The following is a 19,626-nucleotide window of genomic DNA, read 5'->3' on the forward strand; positions in this document are numbered from 1 at the left end:
TTGAGAAAATAAAGTCCCCAGTCTTAAAGCAGTTGTTAATAAATATTGTTAGAATTTGTATACCTACATAATCTAAATATAACCTTTTCTTATCTTCCTGCAGTTCAATTTTAGGCAGACAGGTGGATGTAATGCACCTTTGCCGCCCGTTAATCAAACCAAAAGAAGAAATGTGAATCCGCCATCATCCTGCCGGTGTTTTGAAATTAATTCCAGCCACTACTCCACGAAAAGTCATCCATGCAAACTGAAGTGGCCTGTAAGTAAATGTTAACAATTGTCAACATGTTTGGTTTGCTGTAATAGCAAAGAGTTGTTGTACTAAGCCTGTGAGTGTGAATGTGAACAGAATGTGAATGTGAATGCTATAATGAAGATAGAGATAAGGATTGTAATATCATCAGTCAATCAACCAATATTTTGGTGTACAGTACTTGATATATTTAGTATAATTTGTTTTTTGTGTTGTGAACAATTGTGTTTCAACAAGTGTTTCTATGATAGATCTAAATGCCTTTGTCACTGATAAATCCTAGTTTAAACTTATCATCCATCTACAATACATGTTTCTAAGTAAACAAAGTCGGGCTGAATTATCCGTAATGTAGCAACCTTTGTAATCCGTATTTCATCACAGCAGAAATGGTGTCAATAAATGCACTGCCCATAATAGATTAGTAACGGTGTACAAGTGTAGTTAAAACAGTTTTGGCCAGCTACTGTATACTAGCCTTACATTTGACTGTTTGCTTGTTGGCCAAGTACCTATTTATCATTTTGTGTATACGTACTGTACATTGTTTGACCAGTCAATAGAGAAGTATAAGCATCTACCGTAAGATGAAATATACCGAAAAAAATCTGGAATGACATTTACTAAAAAAAAAGCTCAGTAACTTCAGTCTAAGTGTAAATATTACAAGGGCCATTCTTAAGGAAATTATACATAATTTTTAAGTGAGATAGACTTGCTTTGTAAAGGAGACCTATTAAGCTAATTTTGGGCTCGAGAGCTATGGAGGCTACACATGATAACATGCACAGAAACTTTCTAGATTTTCCAGTTTCAGCGCCTCTTTATGCAGCGTGTCCCTGGACTTCCTGCTTCCAATGCAAATGATCTGTTTAATTTACTACACTCCTCCTCCTCGAGGTACACCCACTCTGCTGTGATTGGTTACGCTCTCAAGCGCTCCCCAGGTCTTCTGGATATATTGGTCCTGTTTAATGAATGCAGGCAATCTGCAGCCCATATAAGGAAGTCCGGATCACTCGGCTTGAGAATTAACACAGTATGTAGAGCTATCTAAAACTTCTTTAAGGGCTCACTTCCATATGCACAAACCTCCTTATCTGGCGCTTTAGCATTGTTTAACAGGCGGCTAGAACATTGTAACAACATTTATAGGTCAGAAAAGTGGAAAAAGCATAATAGGTCCCCTTTAAGAATGAGTAACATTTATTAACATATTGCTTTTGTGATTATGTTATTGACCGAATCTGTTGCTTTACCAAAATAACAGTATCAACAATACCAGGGACTGTTACTTATTACATTGGTTGGAATGACCTTGAGGTTTGTGCACCAAATGCAACTGTCCACTGTAAATCTTTTCCCATAAAGTAGGATAACTGTTGCTTTTACAGATTGTTTCTGGCAGGATTTGTTTTCAGAAGAGTAAAATATCATTTGAAAAAAATATAAATGCATTTCTTCATTGTGCTCAATAGTTGATCAGTAGTGAACAAAAGGCTGTTGCAACCAAATTTTTGCTTGTGCTGGCGTGTTTTTGCAATTTTACGTCTAATTGAATGCTGTATAGTTTTTTGTTACTTTACGTGCATATGCATTACGCCTATGCCTATGTCCTTTCTCCTGCTCTTTCATAGATAACCTCAATTCAGAAAACATTAGCTTGATGTTTATTTGCTGCCAACAGAAGAAGGTGCCATGGAGACTGTAGCCCTGCCAATGTGGTTAGTGCAAAGACGAGAGGAGGAGTAAATGGAGTCAGGGCGACAGGGCAAACATACCAGTTTTAAGAGGAAGTTGTTGAGGGACAACAAGCATGCAACTTTTAGGTCAGCAAAGGAATTAAGAAGACTGTACAGGTCAGTCTGATTCAGGTAATTTAACAATCTATTTTCTTAAAGCACATTGTAGACAAAAAGGCACATATTTAAGAAATCATCAGGGAAGTATATATATTTTTTTCAATTGAGGGAGGCGAGAATTTCTCTCCAAATCATTTCAACTCCTGTTTCCATGCCAGTATTGTATTGAGCAGAACGATGACATGTTCTTCTTCAATCGACTACAAACTAGCTGAGATTGAATCTACAGCCCTGTTGCTGGTTGCAACCAAGTAGTTCACTTCTTTTTGCAAATTAATCAACAATAAGGATTAATTAACCTTGTAATCACTTGTCCACATTCCTTGATTTGACTGTTGTAAATCACCAACTAACTACTTGTTGTTCTGAGTGGTTATTTGTAAACAATACGCTAGGATAGTCAAGGTACTTTATGGTTCATATTTGGATCACAGCCTGCAATGGAGGATCACTAGTTCCTGTGTTTTTGTATATACTCCTGCTTGAGCAGGTTGGAGCCTTGTATTAGGACAAAAGGGAGGGGGGTGCTGTGGTCAAGTCCAGTCTTTATTAAGATTAATGAACAGCTTGACATTTTTAGTCTTCTGTCTGAATCGATAATTTTAATACTTGCAAGAGCCAATGGGGATGTCAGTTTGTGGAACACACATCGTGTCCACATGGTGAATGTTAAATGTCCAAGGGGTAATCAATGCAAAGAAATTAGCTATTGATCTCTTATAGTTTTGTAATGGGTTATCTATTGGTTTGCTCTTTCGAAGAATTCCAATATCAGTCGGATGGAATTGTGTTGGTTATATTGCTGTGGGGTCTGTGTGTGTTTGTTATTGCACACTCACAGCTTTGTATATGTCTGCAGGGGTCATGATCTAATTAGTGCAGCGGGCAGATTTTAAATGAACACTTTTGGAAGAATTTTGTGACTTGTATCAGGTTTATGGTTCATTAGAAATTTCTCAGACTTTCCAATAACTTAACACTAAAGACAAGTCCAATATTGATACTATTACATGAACATTGATTTAAATCGGACTGGAAATAATAGGAACTAATCAGTGTCCCATCAATGCATCCAGGTTTAATTATTATTGCAAATGGATCTGCTGTGCTGGGGCAATGGAGAGCTGGGCCAGACTGGGCATGGCGGAACGGGTGACATCACCCCAGAGGACTCTCATCTCGAGCAGTTCACAGAAGGCGGTCTGGGAAGGGTGAAGCTGATGGCATGTGGATCTACTCACTCCGTTGTGGTCACAGGTATAGTTCCCACTTGGCCATTTATATATACTTACCGTAATAGCTGGGACACTTTGTAATTAGGCAACACATAATATGAGGGTAGTTGGTGTGAGAGAGGCAGATGCGGAAGACAGGGTTGGATGGACGCGATTGATTTGCTGTGGCGACCCCTGAAGGGAAAAGCCGAAAGAAAAAGAAGAATAAATATCTATATAATAAATATAATAAATATAAATAAATATCAAATCCTTCTCATTCATTGGAATATACGGCTCTCTTTCTGATTCTTGCCCTGGATTTCCAGGGTTGGAAACATTTTTTGCATGGCAACTGCTTTGAACTTCAGCAGCAGTCAGCTTGCTAGCGACTGTTGGCACTTGTAACTCATTTATTTCAATAAATGGTACCACTTGTCGGTCCAAGTTCAAGTCGAGCGTGTCAGAAAGCTATTCTGATGTGTGACCAGGAAAGAATCAATCAAATATTACTGATGCCTCGTGACTAGAATTATACAGTCATATTTTTTGGACTAATAATAGGCCATAGTCAACCATGAACAGTGATCATTAAATTATACATTTTTGAGAAACCGTAATAGACTGAGGGAGTCACGCACAAACTGAATTGGCAAGGGATGACTGTATGCGCAAGAGAAATGTCTCTGTTTTCACTTCATAATTTGAGGTAATATGATTTCATAACTGGAAAATTATCACAATGATATTGTATCATGACTATATGATTCCACCCTCTAATTTCTGACAAGTTGGGCTGAGATCGGCTTCTTACTCTGAGCTTTGGCAACGTTTGGACTCAAGCCCGACCGAGTCCGTTTCCAACCACTCACTCGGATATTTGGCGACTCATTTGAAATGTGCAAGGCCAGAAAACAGAGCTATTGTGCTTTTATTTGTAAGACTTACAAACAAGACATGATGTATACTGCTGCCCTGCCCTACTTATTTGCCAATTTGATAGAAACCCCAAAGAGGAGATGAGGAGGCTCTTTTAGTACATTTGCTGGCAGTTGCCATAAATCAGTAGCCAGGATGAGTCTTAGTAGATCACTCTTTACCTCTACTATCATTACAGGAGAAAGGTGACATGTTTGATTGATTAAAATGGTGCGCTCCAGCTTAGGCTAAATCACGTTAAGTGATGTGACATTGCAGTTTCACATATCATATTTCTGTCAAGACAATGGTGGTAGACGGCTTTGTCGAGGCATGATATCTGACAACAGCAGACTTCTGGGGAGGGGGTACCGCGGGAGATTTATGAGAAGGTTTTAGTGGTCTGAGGGAGATGAGAGAGTGTGAAAAGTGGTCCTTTTTTGTACATTGTCACTTCCTGAGTGATTGTAAATATTACCCCACTCCTGTTGAGAATCGGAGACATTTACACATTGTGACAAATTGCCTGCTGTAAAAGTATTTACTGGTCTTAGACCCCCCTTTTCCCCTTGATACTTGGGCAGCTTGCAAACACATGCCCACCACAGCACATACAGAAATATTTACCCACAGATAATTTATGTGACACACATTTATGTGGCGACCTGAGACTTTGTCTAAGACATGTCGTAATGGTGTCATGTTAAGAGCACTTGTCTGTTGTTAATGCTTTAATAGAGGAGGTCTGGAGTTGGCCATAATGGTTTTATATTGCACACATTGTTTCCAATCACCAGCTATCTAGCCGTGACAGCCAACCAAAAGGCTTGTTTTTTGTAAATTTTGCTTCAAAGAAAAATTCATTTGGTTCATATGACGAATACTATAGATTACATTTCATTGATACCCATATATCAAACTGGCACACCTGGTCGCCTCGCCTTGAGAGGGAGTGACAAAGTGCCCGTGTACACAATTAGTAGTTATTGAACATTAATATGGCACAAATACAACTTCATAGACATCACCTCCCAAGAAATCTTCGCGCTGCGGCGACTCAGTGTTAGGGCTCACTGTTGTAGCATGAACCAGCCCCTCTTTCCTCTACCACCATCACTTGCCCAAGACAACAAGTCAACAAGCCAAATAGAGTGTGGTTTTGCTTGTAGAGCCGACACCACAACCCTAACCCTGACAAAGATCCACAAAAGTAGTGGTGCCCAAAATGCAGCTTAGGCGCCATCTGCAGCCTGTGGCTCATTTGTCATTGCATAACTGCAGAAACGAAATAAGATAATTAAAAAAGCTTCCTCCCACATTCCAAAAACATGCTAGGTTAATTGGTGACTCTAAATTGTCCATAGGTATGAATGTGAGTGTGACTGGTTGTTTGTCTATATGTGCCCTGTGATTGGCTGGCCACCAGTCCAGGGTGTAGCCCGCCTCTCGCCCAAAGACAGCTGGGATAGGCTCCAGCACCCCCCACGACCGTCATCAGGATAAGCGGTAGAAAATGAATGAATAAATGAATGAATGGTTGATAATAGAGCAAAAGGCACAATGAGGAAAAAGCTGATATGTTGACACAAATGGCTAATAACACACACACACACACACACACACACAGTGGAGCTCTTGTTCAGGTTCACAACAGTATGACCACTGAAGTATGTCTAAATGTATTTTTCCAAACACTTTACAATCTGAGCCACTGGGTGGCACTGTGAGACTGCCATTAAGAATGTGAAGTAGTGGTAGGTGTTTCAAGGGAGGCCTGCACTCATCCCATATAGAGACAGAGCTATAATTTACTAATAGTGCAAGAGCCGCCGTTGCTGTTATCTTTTAATAGATTTGTATGGGTGGAAAACAGGTGCCTGTTTTAAATGTGTTCAATTGGCCAAGTTGTCGAGTGAATTTAGGCATCCATCACTGTCGTATATATGTTGACATCTCTGCCTTCATGTGGTGGTCTACTCGGGCTGGGGTTTTTTAACAAATGATGTTTTTCTCTCGTCTTTGCCCCTTACTTGCATTAACACACCCCAAAAGTCATTCACATTCTTAAGAGGATATACTTGCCGCTACATTAGGAATGCATTTATTGAGTAAAAGCAACTTGAAAGAAGCTGATATCCTTGGGATTCCATGGAGTGTGTTCGATAATATGCCATTTAAAAAAAACTGTGTAAACTTTGCCCCCCTGTTGCTTTGAATTCCTGACCTTCCAATTGCACCCTTGAGCTCACCCAAGTACCCCTTGCAGGTTTGCCCTGTGTGCCCTGAAAAACACCCTGTGCAGCTGTGTTTCTTTAGGCAGCGAGTTGTAAGGTATATTTGAGGTGCCTGCTAATGCCTTGTTAGGGCTCTATCAATTGCCGGGTCTCTGCAAGGTCAGTGTCAGTAGTGCTTTAGTTCAAGGCCCTTGATCTGCTGTAAGAAGGCTGAGGCACATAGCTATGCTGCCCGTTTGTGACCTGCTGATGTTCCTGGCGAGTGATAAAAAATAAATTTTGTGTTGGTGCGTTAGAGGCAGAATGTGTATAATTGAGGTGTTTTAAACCTAAAACCATTTACTGTAGTTAGTAATGCAGTGATATTTACCTGTTGCCAATAACAAAGCAGGGAGTCTGTGTTTCAGTGGGAGAGGGATGTTTTTCACATTATATCCTCTGTTCTTCACTTTGTCATGTATATCTCTCCTGCGCATATACGTTGTTGATGTCCATCCATATTTATGATGGACATTAAAATGGATCTCTTCAGACAACGTTTACTCTGAATTACAGTATTCTGTAATTCAATACTTTTTCTTTTGTACTAGAAAAAAAGGTAGGTCTTTTGAAAGAATGTGACCTGCCGTCTAACTAATGCGCAGTGACATTCGGGACACGGTTATAGCTCAGAAAAATAAAGGTATTTGACCAAATTGATTTCAGGACAGACCGTTACAATGTTATAAAAAAAATCATGAAAGCTTACTCATGACCATGCTTTTCAAATCAGCAGTCATGGACAGGATGTGTCCTAAGGATAGTATTCAGGCAGACTCAAGTAGCTACTTCTGTAAATGCAAAATCCACTGTCAGGAAGTTGGGTTGTTAACATGAAGCGCCTTTTTCTCCATTTATCGTTCTTCCTGTCTGTCTTTCAAGCCATCCTTGCCTGGAGGCTAAAGCACATTTACTTATATATTTTATTGTCTCTTCTAATGTTTGTCACAATGTGCTGCAAGAAGAAAAGTACTGGCAATCCTTTTGCATGACAACTCAAGTGTGTCTCCTTTGGAACCAGAACAGAAGGAACGGTAATAATTTGCAGTTTAACTGTATTATTTTTTTGTATGATTTCCTGATTGGCAGAGTGAAGGATCAGTACCAGGGGAAAAATAACTCTGGTCCTTGTGTCTCACTTTCTCTCCTTGATCTTGGTGCAAAGCCGTATGGGTGGGTTGAGAGTTCAGTTTTGCGCTCTGTTGCTCGGTTAATAGTCGGGAAGATGCATTTGTTGCCACAATAAGGGTTTAACAACCTCAGCAGAGTACTTGATAAATGCAATTTGCCTTCCACCTGACCACCACTCTCCTCCCACTCAACCCACCCACCCACTACAGACAAAAGTTACGCAGCACAAAAGACGAGGGAAAGTCTAGCCTATTAGCAGCTAATGAGACAAGCCTGTGAGGATTTCCAAATCCAAAATGTGTTAGTGCTCATGCCGACCCCCATCCCTTTACCCCCACAACGTGCGCCTCCACGATCTGCCCTTGCTCCCAACCTCTTGTAAGGAGACGAAAGCACCAATGAGGCCCTCCCTGTGATTATTCACACATGGCCCTGGCATTTTAAAGCTGCCAATGGGTGTGGGGGTGAAAAAAAAGTAATGCCTTGTGCAGCATAAATGTGAAAATGGCTCATCTGATGAAAAACAAGGCTATTTTAAATTAAATCAGTTTACTTTTTGCCCTATATCCAACGAGCTACCCACTATTCGTTGCCAATTTTCAATAATATGGCACAGCCAGGAATTTGGTTGGGAGGCTGCGGTTGGGAAGTTGGTGAGGGAAGCACATTTGATAAGTGAAAAATAATATGCCAAGAGAAAAAACAGTCCTCCCAGTTGCGTTTGTCATGCTGCGTTGGAAGCAAATATAAAATCTGCTTTTGTAATAGACATCTTTGGACAGCCTTGAATGATTTGCCACTACTCTTTCTCTTTCTGGCCTCATTTTCTCCTGAGCGTGTATTGGGAGTGAGTTTGGGGTATGTCGGCAGGGAAATGTGAGTTGGACTGAAAGTGTTGCAGTAAACAGTGAGCAACGCAAACACGGGCCAGTTCAGGGAATACTGTGCAGAGTAATAATGCTTGGACTAAAAAGATGAAATGTGGCACAAATTCCGCCCTCCAAAGGGATCTGTAATTAATTCGGTATTGTTTCGTACTAAACGGACGACCTTACTTTACTAAGAAAAGTGAAATGGTAGCTATTATTATCACAGCACAGTTGGTACAAAATGTGACCACAGATGGGTGAAACACATCAATGAAAAGTAGCAAATTAAAACAGAGAGGTGTGGGAAGCAGAGAATATCCACTTGATACTATGTTATTTGTTGGGGGCCGTACATTTGAGCATGTTAACTAAGTGTGCCACTGGACTTGGCCTGCTCATGATGGCGTTCCAGTGCAAACATTTTCTTTCAGGGATTTCTATTATTAATTCTATCTGAACACATCCATAAATGAATAATGAAATAAATAATGAAAAAGTTATTACTTTTTGGCAGCTGTGTCTGTTTCTTGTTGTCCTGTTGTGCCCCCCCCCCCCACCCTTTGCTCGTTTCTTCACTAATTAACTTTCTAAGGAATTGTCCTCCTTTTCCCGATGTTTTATGATGAAGATGGGCTACTGAAAGTGGGCTTACATGGTCTTTTGAAAACACAGCAGCTGAGATAATGCCTTAGTTAATTTTTTTTGGATGCTTATCATTCAAAGACATTTATATTTTTATACCTTTCACACAAAATACAATTATCTTGTAAGGCCTTAATTTTTATGTAATTAACGCATGTGCATCAGGGCAAGCCACACCTCTCTGTTCTGATGGCAGCACACCTAAAGTGTCCAATTGTCTTTTACAACTTTATTCTGACCTGAACACATCACCATCATTTCATTTATGCTGTATGTATCTGTAACATGTCTCTCTGTTTGTCCTTGGAATAGCATTACTCATTCTCCATCATATCTGTGCGAGATACATTCAGGGACATTCCGAACTCTTTATCTCAAGTTCTTTATTATGCATGTATGTGTGGTCTACGTAAACAGAAAGACCAAAAAAAACAACAGGCGGATATTCTTATCACGCATTCTTATCACTCTCAGTATGATGGGAAAGCCCTGAAAATACACTCAAATTCAATTTAAATTATGCGTCTTTGAACGCAACCCCATACTGCTTATAACAACAGACAACTTGATGATTACTTGATTTAAATTTTCAGTTCATTTGAAGTTGATAATATAATATAATATAATATTTCAGACATACTTTCAAATGGTGAATAATCATGATGAATTAATTTCAAAGTGGTGATTAACCTTATTATACATTTTAATCAGCCGTATATTATTAGTGTATTGTGCCACTATAGATGAATGCAAATCTTTTACCAGAGGCTAAAACCTAATTCACTTTCAAAACCACCAATTTTTAAAATGAACGGCTTTGTATGTTTCAATTTACATAATTGTGAGAACTAGCGAGCTTCAGTCATGTTCCTCTACTCCACCGCGACCTCCGATCTCCTGTCTTCAAGATGATGCCCTTTGCCCAGCATCCTGCTGTTAAAGCCTTGTGTTTTTGGACAGAGGCTTGGCACTAAGTGGTCTGCATTCATTGTGCCTTTTAAAGAGGCCAGTAAACCTAGTTGCTCCCCCAATTTCTCTTGCACTACCATATATATGACCATTCTGTCTCACTCTCCTCATTACAGTCATTGCAAATTCTTTCAAACAGCGCCTTCCTCCACTCTGCGTTTTACTGTTAATTAGTTTGCTTAGTAAGGTTAGACGTGTGGACGGTGCAACTTCGGTAGTGCTCGGCCGCCATCTGCGTGCACACGGCGCTAACTATGTGCAGATGGTGTGTGCTTACAGACAGGTTGCCTCTTGTTGGGGAAACGGCGCGAGAGACGCTTTTGCTTACTTTAACAAGATTTATGGCCATTCTCGCAGGTAACCACTCGAGCTTTAATGATGATGGTGTGTCACTTGTCAAAAAATTATCATTTCAGGCAGTAGGAAAAAGGAAGGAAAAATACATTTTCTGTCTTCATCTCTGCATTCTAGAAAAGAACAAGTTTATATTCAAATATAATATTTTGGCAAAACACATTTAAGCAATTCACAAGAATTTAGTGAAAACATTATTAGACACTCAGAAAAATATTGCATTTACTTACAAATGCAAAGAAAAAAAAACATCTTTCAAAATCTGGATTTGTGCTTGCAAGGTGCCTCTTGCCAGTGGGGAACCTGCCCTTGTCAGTTGCAGTTCAGTGCCTTAATTCTTTCTGCTGGATACTGTGAGTGACCCTCCCACAATTAAGAAAAGGTTAGCAAAATTATCTTTGGCCTCTTGCCACGTACATTATGTGACTGAGCGGCGGAGTCTCCAAAACGTGACTTTTTCCATCAATCTGCCTCTGTGAAATTGCTCAGTGTAATTAACAAATTAGAGAACAGGAAGTCTTGCAGTACATGGATAAAAGGAGCAACGTACCCGCTGAAAGCCGTCATTGTTATTACAGCTTACCTTTTTTTAAACTTTTGCCAATGTGAGAAAGCACCGTCTGTCAACAATTGTGTCAATATGTTCGTATATTACCCTAATTGTCGCAGTTAAAATATATCATATTTCTATTTCTACACATTTCTCCTACTTCAAAGCAAAGTGAGAACAATTTTATGTGGTAAATCAAAGTCAGTACTTTTAGTTGTACACCAGTATGCACTGCCCAAAGCTTATTTGTGTATTCAGAGTGATACATCTTTGAGTACATATCATTTTCACAGTTTTGTCAAACACCTTTTTAGTAAATGTTTTTTTAATAATTAGGATTTTTTTGTACTGACACCTTTTTTTTTTTCCCCACGATGAGATGTAGTGTTGAGAGGTTTTGCAGTAAGGCGTCAGCGCTTATGGATTCAGTCATTTCATTTGATTGGCCACAATGTTAATGACTGTGTACTGACATTCCATAGGTCACGAATAACATAATTGTGTGACATTTGCAAGATTCCGTCTTTTATATTTCCTTTTAGAAAATCCATAAATGCACATTTAAAAATAAACTTACCACTGCTTATTATTCACTACAAAAGACCACAATACTGTAAGACATTGTATGAAATTTGCTTGTCTATTAAAACCAGACTACTCATCGCTTTCTAAAATCTCAAAGCCTCAGGATTGTCTCCAAACAATTCAAGAGGCAGTCCCAAATACCAAGGGAAAGAAAGAGATGTCTTTGTTCATTTTTTCCCCTCTCTTTCTCTCATTCGCACTCTCCCCAAGGTTCTATTAGGAAATAGATCCCAGGTGTTCGATAAGCCTGTAGTGGACATGACAGCAGTGCAATCAAGTGTATAAATTTAATTGCAGTCTCATTTTGTGCCATTTATTAGCCGTTTAGGGGCACATCGCTCCACTTGAACCCTGTTATTGCCAGACAGAACAGATGTTTGGCTCCTTTTTTTACTGTTAGTTTTATAAGCCAAATGCTACAGCTTAAAATAAACATAAAGCTAAGTTTGAATTGCCAGTATTTTTTAACATTTGGTTAGTGTACACAAATTGAATGTATTACATTGTTATACCAATAGAAAGGTAATATTTCAAATAAAGTAAGAATTTATTACTGTACAAAAAAGATCAGAGCTCTTAAACAAGGCAAACACGGAAAGAGTCTCTTCATGCTTGCATGTCTGGCTTTTGTTGCCGCTAACGACCATCTTTGCTGCTACACCACCACACACCAAGAGGCTTGCAAATAAGAGCAACTTGGTGGACGCCTTCCCCTTATGTGACACTCCATTAATAATAAAAGAAAAAAGCCTAGAGAAAGCTGCGTTAATTGTTACCATACACTCAGCTGTGGCATTCCTATAAATCACCCGACTAATTGTAACAAATTACAGGCTGACATTAAGCTATGATTCTAAACCGGCAAATATTCATCAACATTGCAAGTAGCCCCTGTAAAAGAGCCGGCCATTTCCCAGGCCGAACATATATCCACCCTCTAACTTCCCTATTATTTATGGATCTTTCTTGTCCTCGCTGTTTAAGTGCTGTGTGGTAATTGAATGAGATGCCGTATTGTTTATTTATTGTACGTTTGGATAAAGCCCAAGCGGTGGCAGTTGTATGACCAGTCACAGACCTTGTTTTCCATGTCACCCTTGGAGCCTGGTGAGCTCACAGCCTTTTATTGATTAAAGTCTTGCTTGTTGCATCACAATCAGATGGAAGGATTTTGGTAATTGGAAGGCTGCTTAGTTTTAAACAGCAAAGAATTGATGTTTTAAAAGACTGAGCTTTTTCAGTTTATTTCATAATCTCAACTGAGTGCATAGGAATAGGCAGAAATGCGGGATTTAACCTTTAACCATGTTATTTTAGTTCATACAGAGAAACAGTAGTAGAATACGTTTCTCTGTTACACAGCGGAACTGTTACGCCACCCAATGTGTCACTACCGCTAATCTTTCAATCTCCTGTCAAAACAGTTGAGATTTGTTCAGAAGTACCACATGTTGAGTGGAAAGTGGGTAATGGGCTTCTCGTAGATGGAGACAAAAGTCAGGATCTGATTTCTTGTGTGATATTTTCATTGGCTGGTTAATTCCACATCACCAAATGAAACTCCAGCAATCTTCACTTTACAGAGCAAGTTCTCATATATTTATCTCATTCTCTATTTCTATTAACCTTATGTTCAAATTGCTGACATCCTCGTTGCCTTGATGGACCACAAAAGTTATTATCAAGACAAGGTGGAGGTGACAGGCTTAAGAAGAATCCCTCCTCTTGACACTGTTAAACATTGACGGCCTTATTAGCGTGTTCTCTGATTCAGCTGGATGTGTTCAAGGATCTTCTCAGCGGTTAAAAAGGTCAGCTGTTCTTAGTTGAGCTCCGCTATAGAATACTAATACTGTCCTTATTCAAATTATCTGCTACAGCGCTTATTAAACTGATGGCCGCTGCACTCTAATTTAATGGTGTTGTTGTCCAGGAGAGGGACAAAGCTGGTGAGTTAGTTGCATGCTTCGGATGTAAAGTTCAGGCATAAGTCCTCTTTGCTTTAATGATGCATTCTTCCACAGCAAATTAGTAGTCAATTGTGCAACAGTAGAAGAAACTGGAGACTGAGACTGAAGATATTTTCATAGTTGGTATACATATAGTATACATATAGTACAGTAGTTCTACATTGTGTTGACATTGATGATTTTGACAAAGCATGGGGAATTCCTTGATCAGCTTGGAGCTACATAGTCATCCATTAATTGACCTATACTCAGTAACAGTGTTTTTCCGGCATAAATACTTGATTTAAATAGTCATTTTTAATTGAAAAATAAAAGCTTTAAAAAACGATAAAGCAGCAGCAGGGGTTCATGAGACGAGATGATACATGAGATTGAGTCTGTGATAATGAGATGAAATGAGACAACATAACATTAATTTTAAGAAACGTACAATAAAAAATACAGTATATGACATTGCAACCTTCTGCACTTTGTGTGTCTGCTACCAGCCCCGCCTCCCCCTACCAAGGAAGAGACTGTGTGACTAACAAAAGGGCTCACTCCGTTCATGCCATAGTTCTACGGAACAAACACACCAAGAGATATTAGAGATATCCTTTGCTATTGATGTAGCTGAATTCGAATCCCACTTGTACTATTTTTGTAAATTTTTTGCTTGTTGCTATGCAATCTCTTGGGGCAATGTCCTCCTCGCCATACACACAAAGTCTTTCCATTGGTAATACTGTAAGCCACACTCAATTTCTATCGGCATGGATTTACAAGCTCCATGTTTACACCACCACCAAGTCTTCATCTGCTACCTTCGAAGTTTCACTTCTCAACTTCTTAGTCCTCTGTATATTCAGGCTCACAAGGATAAAGTCCTGGATCTTCTGTCTAAAAGTAGGGGCAGTGGCAGCTCGGATTAGTAGTAACAAACGCTGCAATTGTTGACGCAAGTAGCACTTGATGTGAAATCAATGCACCCCATGTTCAAAATTATACGGCAGGTTTTGCATGTTATCATGGATCTACCTGCATGGTCACAGCATAAAGAAACGATAAAATGTTGCGTTTGTTTGTTTGTTTTTTTAAGAGAGTTTTATGTTCCATGACGTGCATTGTTAGCTCCCTAATGCTTACTCTCTTTCGAACAAGCAGAAATGGGAAGGACATGTGTGCTTGTGTTTCACATAAGGATCGTGGATAATCGGCAAAATTCCCCCAAAAGTGCAATTTTCCTTGAAGAACATTAGACCACAATTAGACATACAATTACAACATTTACTCATTAATGTGAACATGACTTTCACAATAAGGTGGGTGATAGTTGCATCAGCTACAGTACATAAAATGTCCTTAAATTAGTATATAGAATATAATTATAATATGATAATTGTAGGTAGGTACATTGTCAGTTTCATCACTGTACTCAGATGTTATGTTTTCCATAACTCAGAGCTCTAATTTGTTTTGCAACAGATCCATATCAGCCCTTAGACACACAAACATTGCTTGTTGTCTAATAAACTGAGGTGAAGCAAGTCGGTGTCGTAGGTGTCTGATTGATGTGACCTTGATGCTGTTTAGCGCAGTGATTTGTTTATTGGCACTTACTTTGACGCATGTGTAAGTGAGTCTTTAAAGCGCTGCCAGTGACACTTGCACACTTCACAGAATGAGCAAGATAAAAATGGATAAAATGGCTAGAGAGATGGAAAGGGAGGGAAAAAAAAAAGCCAGGGAGATGGAGGAGGAGACATGTACTCCCGGGGCAGATTACATAATACATCATTCACAAAGCATTGTTGCCAATGCGTCTTTTATACTCCTTAAATTGCTGTTGCCATCCCTGAGCCCCCCTCCACGCTTTGACAAATGCATCACACCACACACAAACATATTGTATTCTCTCTCTGTACAGTTTGTGTATAGTTAGTAGAGTCTATCACAGGCCCCCTGGGACACGCCTGTGTGAGTAGAGGAGCTTGTGCCGGGGAGAGCTGTACAGTATTGATGGAGCTGTGTTTCTGTTAGGCAGTGAAAACAAAGTCTCCCTGATGCACAGCGGAGTGTAGGGGGATCAATAGATGCGGAGCGCTTCATTTCCTCAGGCTTTTACTGAAGAAACACTCACTGATGTGTCGCGGCTGCTGCAGTTGTTGCGTTGACACAGAGCATCAAGAACACCACCATGCTACACTCTGAGAAAGATGGAAACACACATTTAGTGGACATGGATGCAAAATACGAATGTTCGTGATACATTGATTTACTTATTTGCCTCGCTATTGATTCAACGTTTGTAATCACAATTGCTCCACTTGGACCAATAAGGGCAGATCGCCTTTCACTTGGTAGCAACCAGCAGAGGGAAGAGCCTTTTCTATCGCTGCCCCCACCCATTCACTCCGTGCTTGCCCTGACCTTCTCACCTTAAAAAAAACAACTCAAAACCCACCTGTTTAAATCCGTTTTTAATGTCTTAATTTTTTATACCTGAAGGCTGCGTCCCGCCACGCTTTTAGCCTTGTTTTTAGCTCTGAATGAAGGTATGGATATTGTATTTTAATGCATCTTTTACTGTTTTTACTCAACTCTTATTTTTATTTCTTTTTTTCTTTGAGTTCTCTGAAAAGCGCTATACAAATAAAATGTATTATTAAGAATGAATTCAGATCTGACTAGTTAGCAGTTATAAAGTTTGTTGAATGTTTGTTATTGGTATTTAATTCTCGCATTCATGCAACGTCAGCACCTTTGGAGTAACACTTTTTGTTAATTTCTTTGTAATAATTTTTCCCATGTGTTGTTCAAGGCAGGTAAGAGGTAAAGGTGGGCAGGGCGTATCATAATAAACAGAAACAGGCACGGAGCAAGAGGGAAGGCTTTAGGTGACACACAGGATATAACAGAGTATGGGCTTGAGTAATGGGGAAGGGTTTGGCCCCCGCACAGAATGTAACTCAACATGCGACCGTGTGCTGAGGAAGGTTTGGCTCTCGCATGGGATGACACAGGGCCAGAGCCTGGGGCAGCCAGGGAGAGTTGAGGGCCCAGCTGTCACCTCAGTCAGCCCCTTCTCTGGGGGCAACTGTCAATCAGCAGCCTCTCATATCGCTCTGTCATTGAAGCTAATTGCTATTGTCAACCCCAGAGACCCTCGTGCAATTGGCCTTTTTGAGAGAATACTGCCTCCAAACATGAGATTAAAAAAATGCATGTACAATCCAGAGAACCATATCAAAGGTACGTAGTACAGAGCGTTAATGAGGTATTAGAAAGAAAAGAAGGTAGGATCAGACAACCGGCACGCATCGTGGCCCACAGAGCAAAGACTTGACATCGAGGGCATTGTGCCGACACAGTGGAATAGTTAAACATTGATGTACTGACAGTTGAAGCATCTTTTTACACATGCATGTGCAAGAACACCCTCACACACAAGCTCTTGCACAAGCAGCCATAGACCTAATGAAAATAAGATGGATGCTCTCTGAGAGATGGGCGGCTATGTTATTAATTGCTGTCTGTCCCCTCCTACTGATAATGATGGGCTGCATCCCGGAGAATTTGCAGGGAATACATTTTATTTGGAAAGATTATTTATTGTCCTCTTCATTGGAGGGGTGGTGTGTTTAGAATAGCAAGGCTTTAAATAATGGCCTCAGTGAGATAAGTCCTCATGTTAATTCCTCTTGTGCCTCTTTCTTTTCTGGCACCTTCATAAGCGAGCCATCCCTGTTACATTAATTTATCTGCACAGTGAGTGAGACCTCAATTGGGATATTTACAGCCTCTATTTTCCATTCATAATTTAAACTCTCATGGAAAAATGTCATCTGAGTTCTTGATAGACAACATAAACAATTTGCACAGATTTGTAATCTTCTTCGTAATGGCATTATTGACATTCTATTCCATCAGGACTGTTGAGCAATCCTGCCTGTTCACAAGTGGACATGCAAATTTAGAGCAATTATTACCATAGAGATTACCATTCTGTTTTTATGAAGCGCCACTTGGCTCAAATTAAAAGAGCGTGTCCTAGAAGACGAAGACAAAAAAAAGGAAAAAAAAAAAAAACAACGCCCACGAGAGTTTGAGCCTGCTCTCTCGCCTCACGTCTCACACTCCCCTCATTTGTGCAAGTACAGAGGGAAAGCATTATCATAAGGTAACACTGCCTCCCCTCCCTCCTCACCCAACTCCATCCCATCACCCTCTCACAACCCATAAATCAGGATGCTGCTGTCATGGCGACTGTAGGCGTGGTAGCTGTGGTGACACGGAGGAGCCTGGTGTGGGTGTGAAATCACTTGACCCCAAGCGTTAACCTTTTTGGTGTGAATGGCGGATCTCCTCAGCAGGCTGCGAACAAAAGCGGCCCAGTATTGATTAAACTCCATCACGCACACTTGATATTAAACACTTGCTTAGATACCCGTGTTCCCGTCAATCCCCTCCCTCAATCCATGACTGCAGCTGGTGTGTCTCACTAGCACAACTCTAACAAATCTTGAAGTCTTCATCTACAGGTCACCTCCTGCATGTGCAGCAAATACACACATCCACACAGACGCAGTGGGCTTAAATTGCTGCGCCGACCATGGCGTTGGGCATGGTGTCAAAGGTCACATTGGGTGATGGAGAAAGGGAGAGCAGCCAAGTTGGAGGTCTCCGAGGTGATCAGTGTTTTGTCATCTGGAGTGGTGTTTACTTTTTCTCAGCACAGGTTGGCCTCCCCTTCATCTCGTCCTCATCTTCCCGATCGATACTGTGCATCCACAAAGGTCTGTACGAGCATCTGACTCAGTCAACACTTACACAGCTGAAGGCAATAGAGTTTGAAATCTCCCAGCTAGGGTTCAGCCTTCTACAATCACTTTCTCTTCTACTTTTTAGACTTCTTGAGGCTGAGAATTTGTCGAGTAGTGTGGGAGGTGACTCTGTAAAATGCAACCCTTTATAAGCCACTTTTGCTCTTAAATACTTCTAAAATAGTATATAGTATTTCGGTGTTTGGCCCCACCCCTTTTTAAAATTATATATTATTATTTGTATTATTTTTTATGTATAATTTATGTATATTAAATTAAAAATTAAATTAATGTATATTTATTAAATTATTAAATTATGTATAATTGTTTTGCTTGAAGTATTTGTATTTAACTTAAATTTGTTATATTTGTAATTAATATAATTTTACTGTGATAAGTTATGTGGTTCTACTGAGACATAATGACTCGATTTTGGACACCATGCACATTTTTAATATGATTCTTTGTTTTAGAAAGGGGTCCAAAATATTTTCCAAAAAACATTATGAAACTATATTCTTCAGATTTTTTTTTCAGTTATATATTTACTTAAATGTATTTATCAATACATTGTGCAGACTTGAAAGCACAGTCATCACTATTTATTTTTCTAATCATACACTATATAGCTATAGCTATCCAAAAACAGCAAAAATAACACACATATCTCGCTGCAGTAGAGGGCCTAAAAGGTGTTCTCGCTCTCATCTTGCCTTTTGATTCCAAAGGATCTAGTACAACAGGGCTGCTTGTTCCTTGCATTCCTAACCACATTAACTTTAACCACAGACAAGCCGGACAGGGCAATGCCAGAATCTCTTCCGGGAAGTGCTCGTCTTGTTCAGTCAGTCAGCCTTAATTGTCGTTCCAAAATGAGTTGAGGGCTGGTAAGTGAAAGTGGTGCAGGAGGGGCGTTGTCACGTTCACGTCATGTCCCAACGGTCCAGTAAATAGAGCGTGTAAGTGTACCCCCCCCCCCCCCCCCCCCCCAAGACACTGACTGACCAATTGCCCACCAGTCATCCTCCTCAAATCCAGCCTCCTTTCCCGCTTATTTATCTTTACTCTGTCATGTTCTTCACCTCGGTTGAAATTTATTAATTACTGCACCCTGTGATGATTTATGATCTTACTGACATAATTAATGATACACATCAATTTTCCAGCTTAATTGAAGGGGGCTGCCGAGCCTGTGCTGGCCCCCCAGAAAGGCCACTGCCCTGAGAATGTGACT

The 19,626-nt window shown here is 40.0% G+C and overlaps 1 protein-coding gene across 1 annotated transcript in view; it reads left to right on the forward strand.

Moving 5' to 3' along the window:
• The window catches only part of LOC131127936 (uncharacterized), a 310,697-nt gene that overhangs the window by 7,885 nt on the left and 283,186 nt on the right, over positions 1 to 19,626 (forward strand). Inside the window, exons 4-6 of the mRNA XM_058070344.1 lie at positions 104 to 259; positions 1,941 to 2,112; positions 3,192 to 3,372. Of these exons, the coding sequence (XP_057926327.1) occupies positions 3,210 to 3,372 (163 nt within the window). The 5' untranslated portion in view covers positions 104 to 259; positions 1,941 to 2,112; positions 3,192 to 3,209. The remainder of the gene's footprint in view (positions 1 to 103; positions 260 to 1,940; positions 2,113 to 3,191; positions 3,373 to 19,626) is intronic.

Source organism: Doryrhamphus excisus, chromosome 4 (genome assembly GCF_030265055.1).
Source record: "Doryrhamphus excisus isolate RoL2022-K1 chromosome 4, RoL_Dexc_1.0, whole genome shotgun sequence".
Classification (NCBI taxonomy): Eukaryota; Metazoa; Chordata; class Actinopteri; order Syngnathiformes; family Syngnathidae; genus Doryrhamphus; species Doryrhamphus excisus.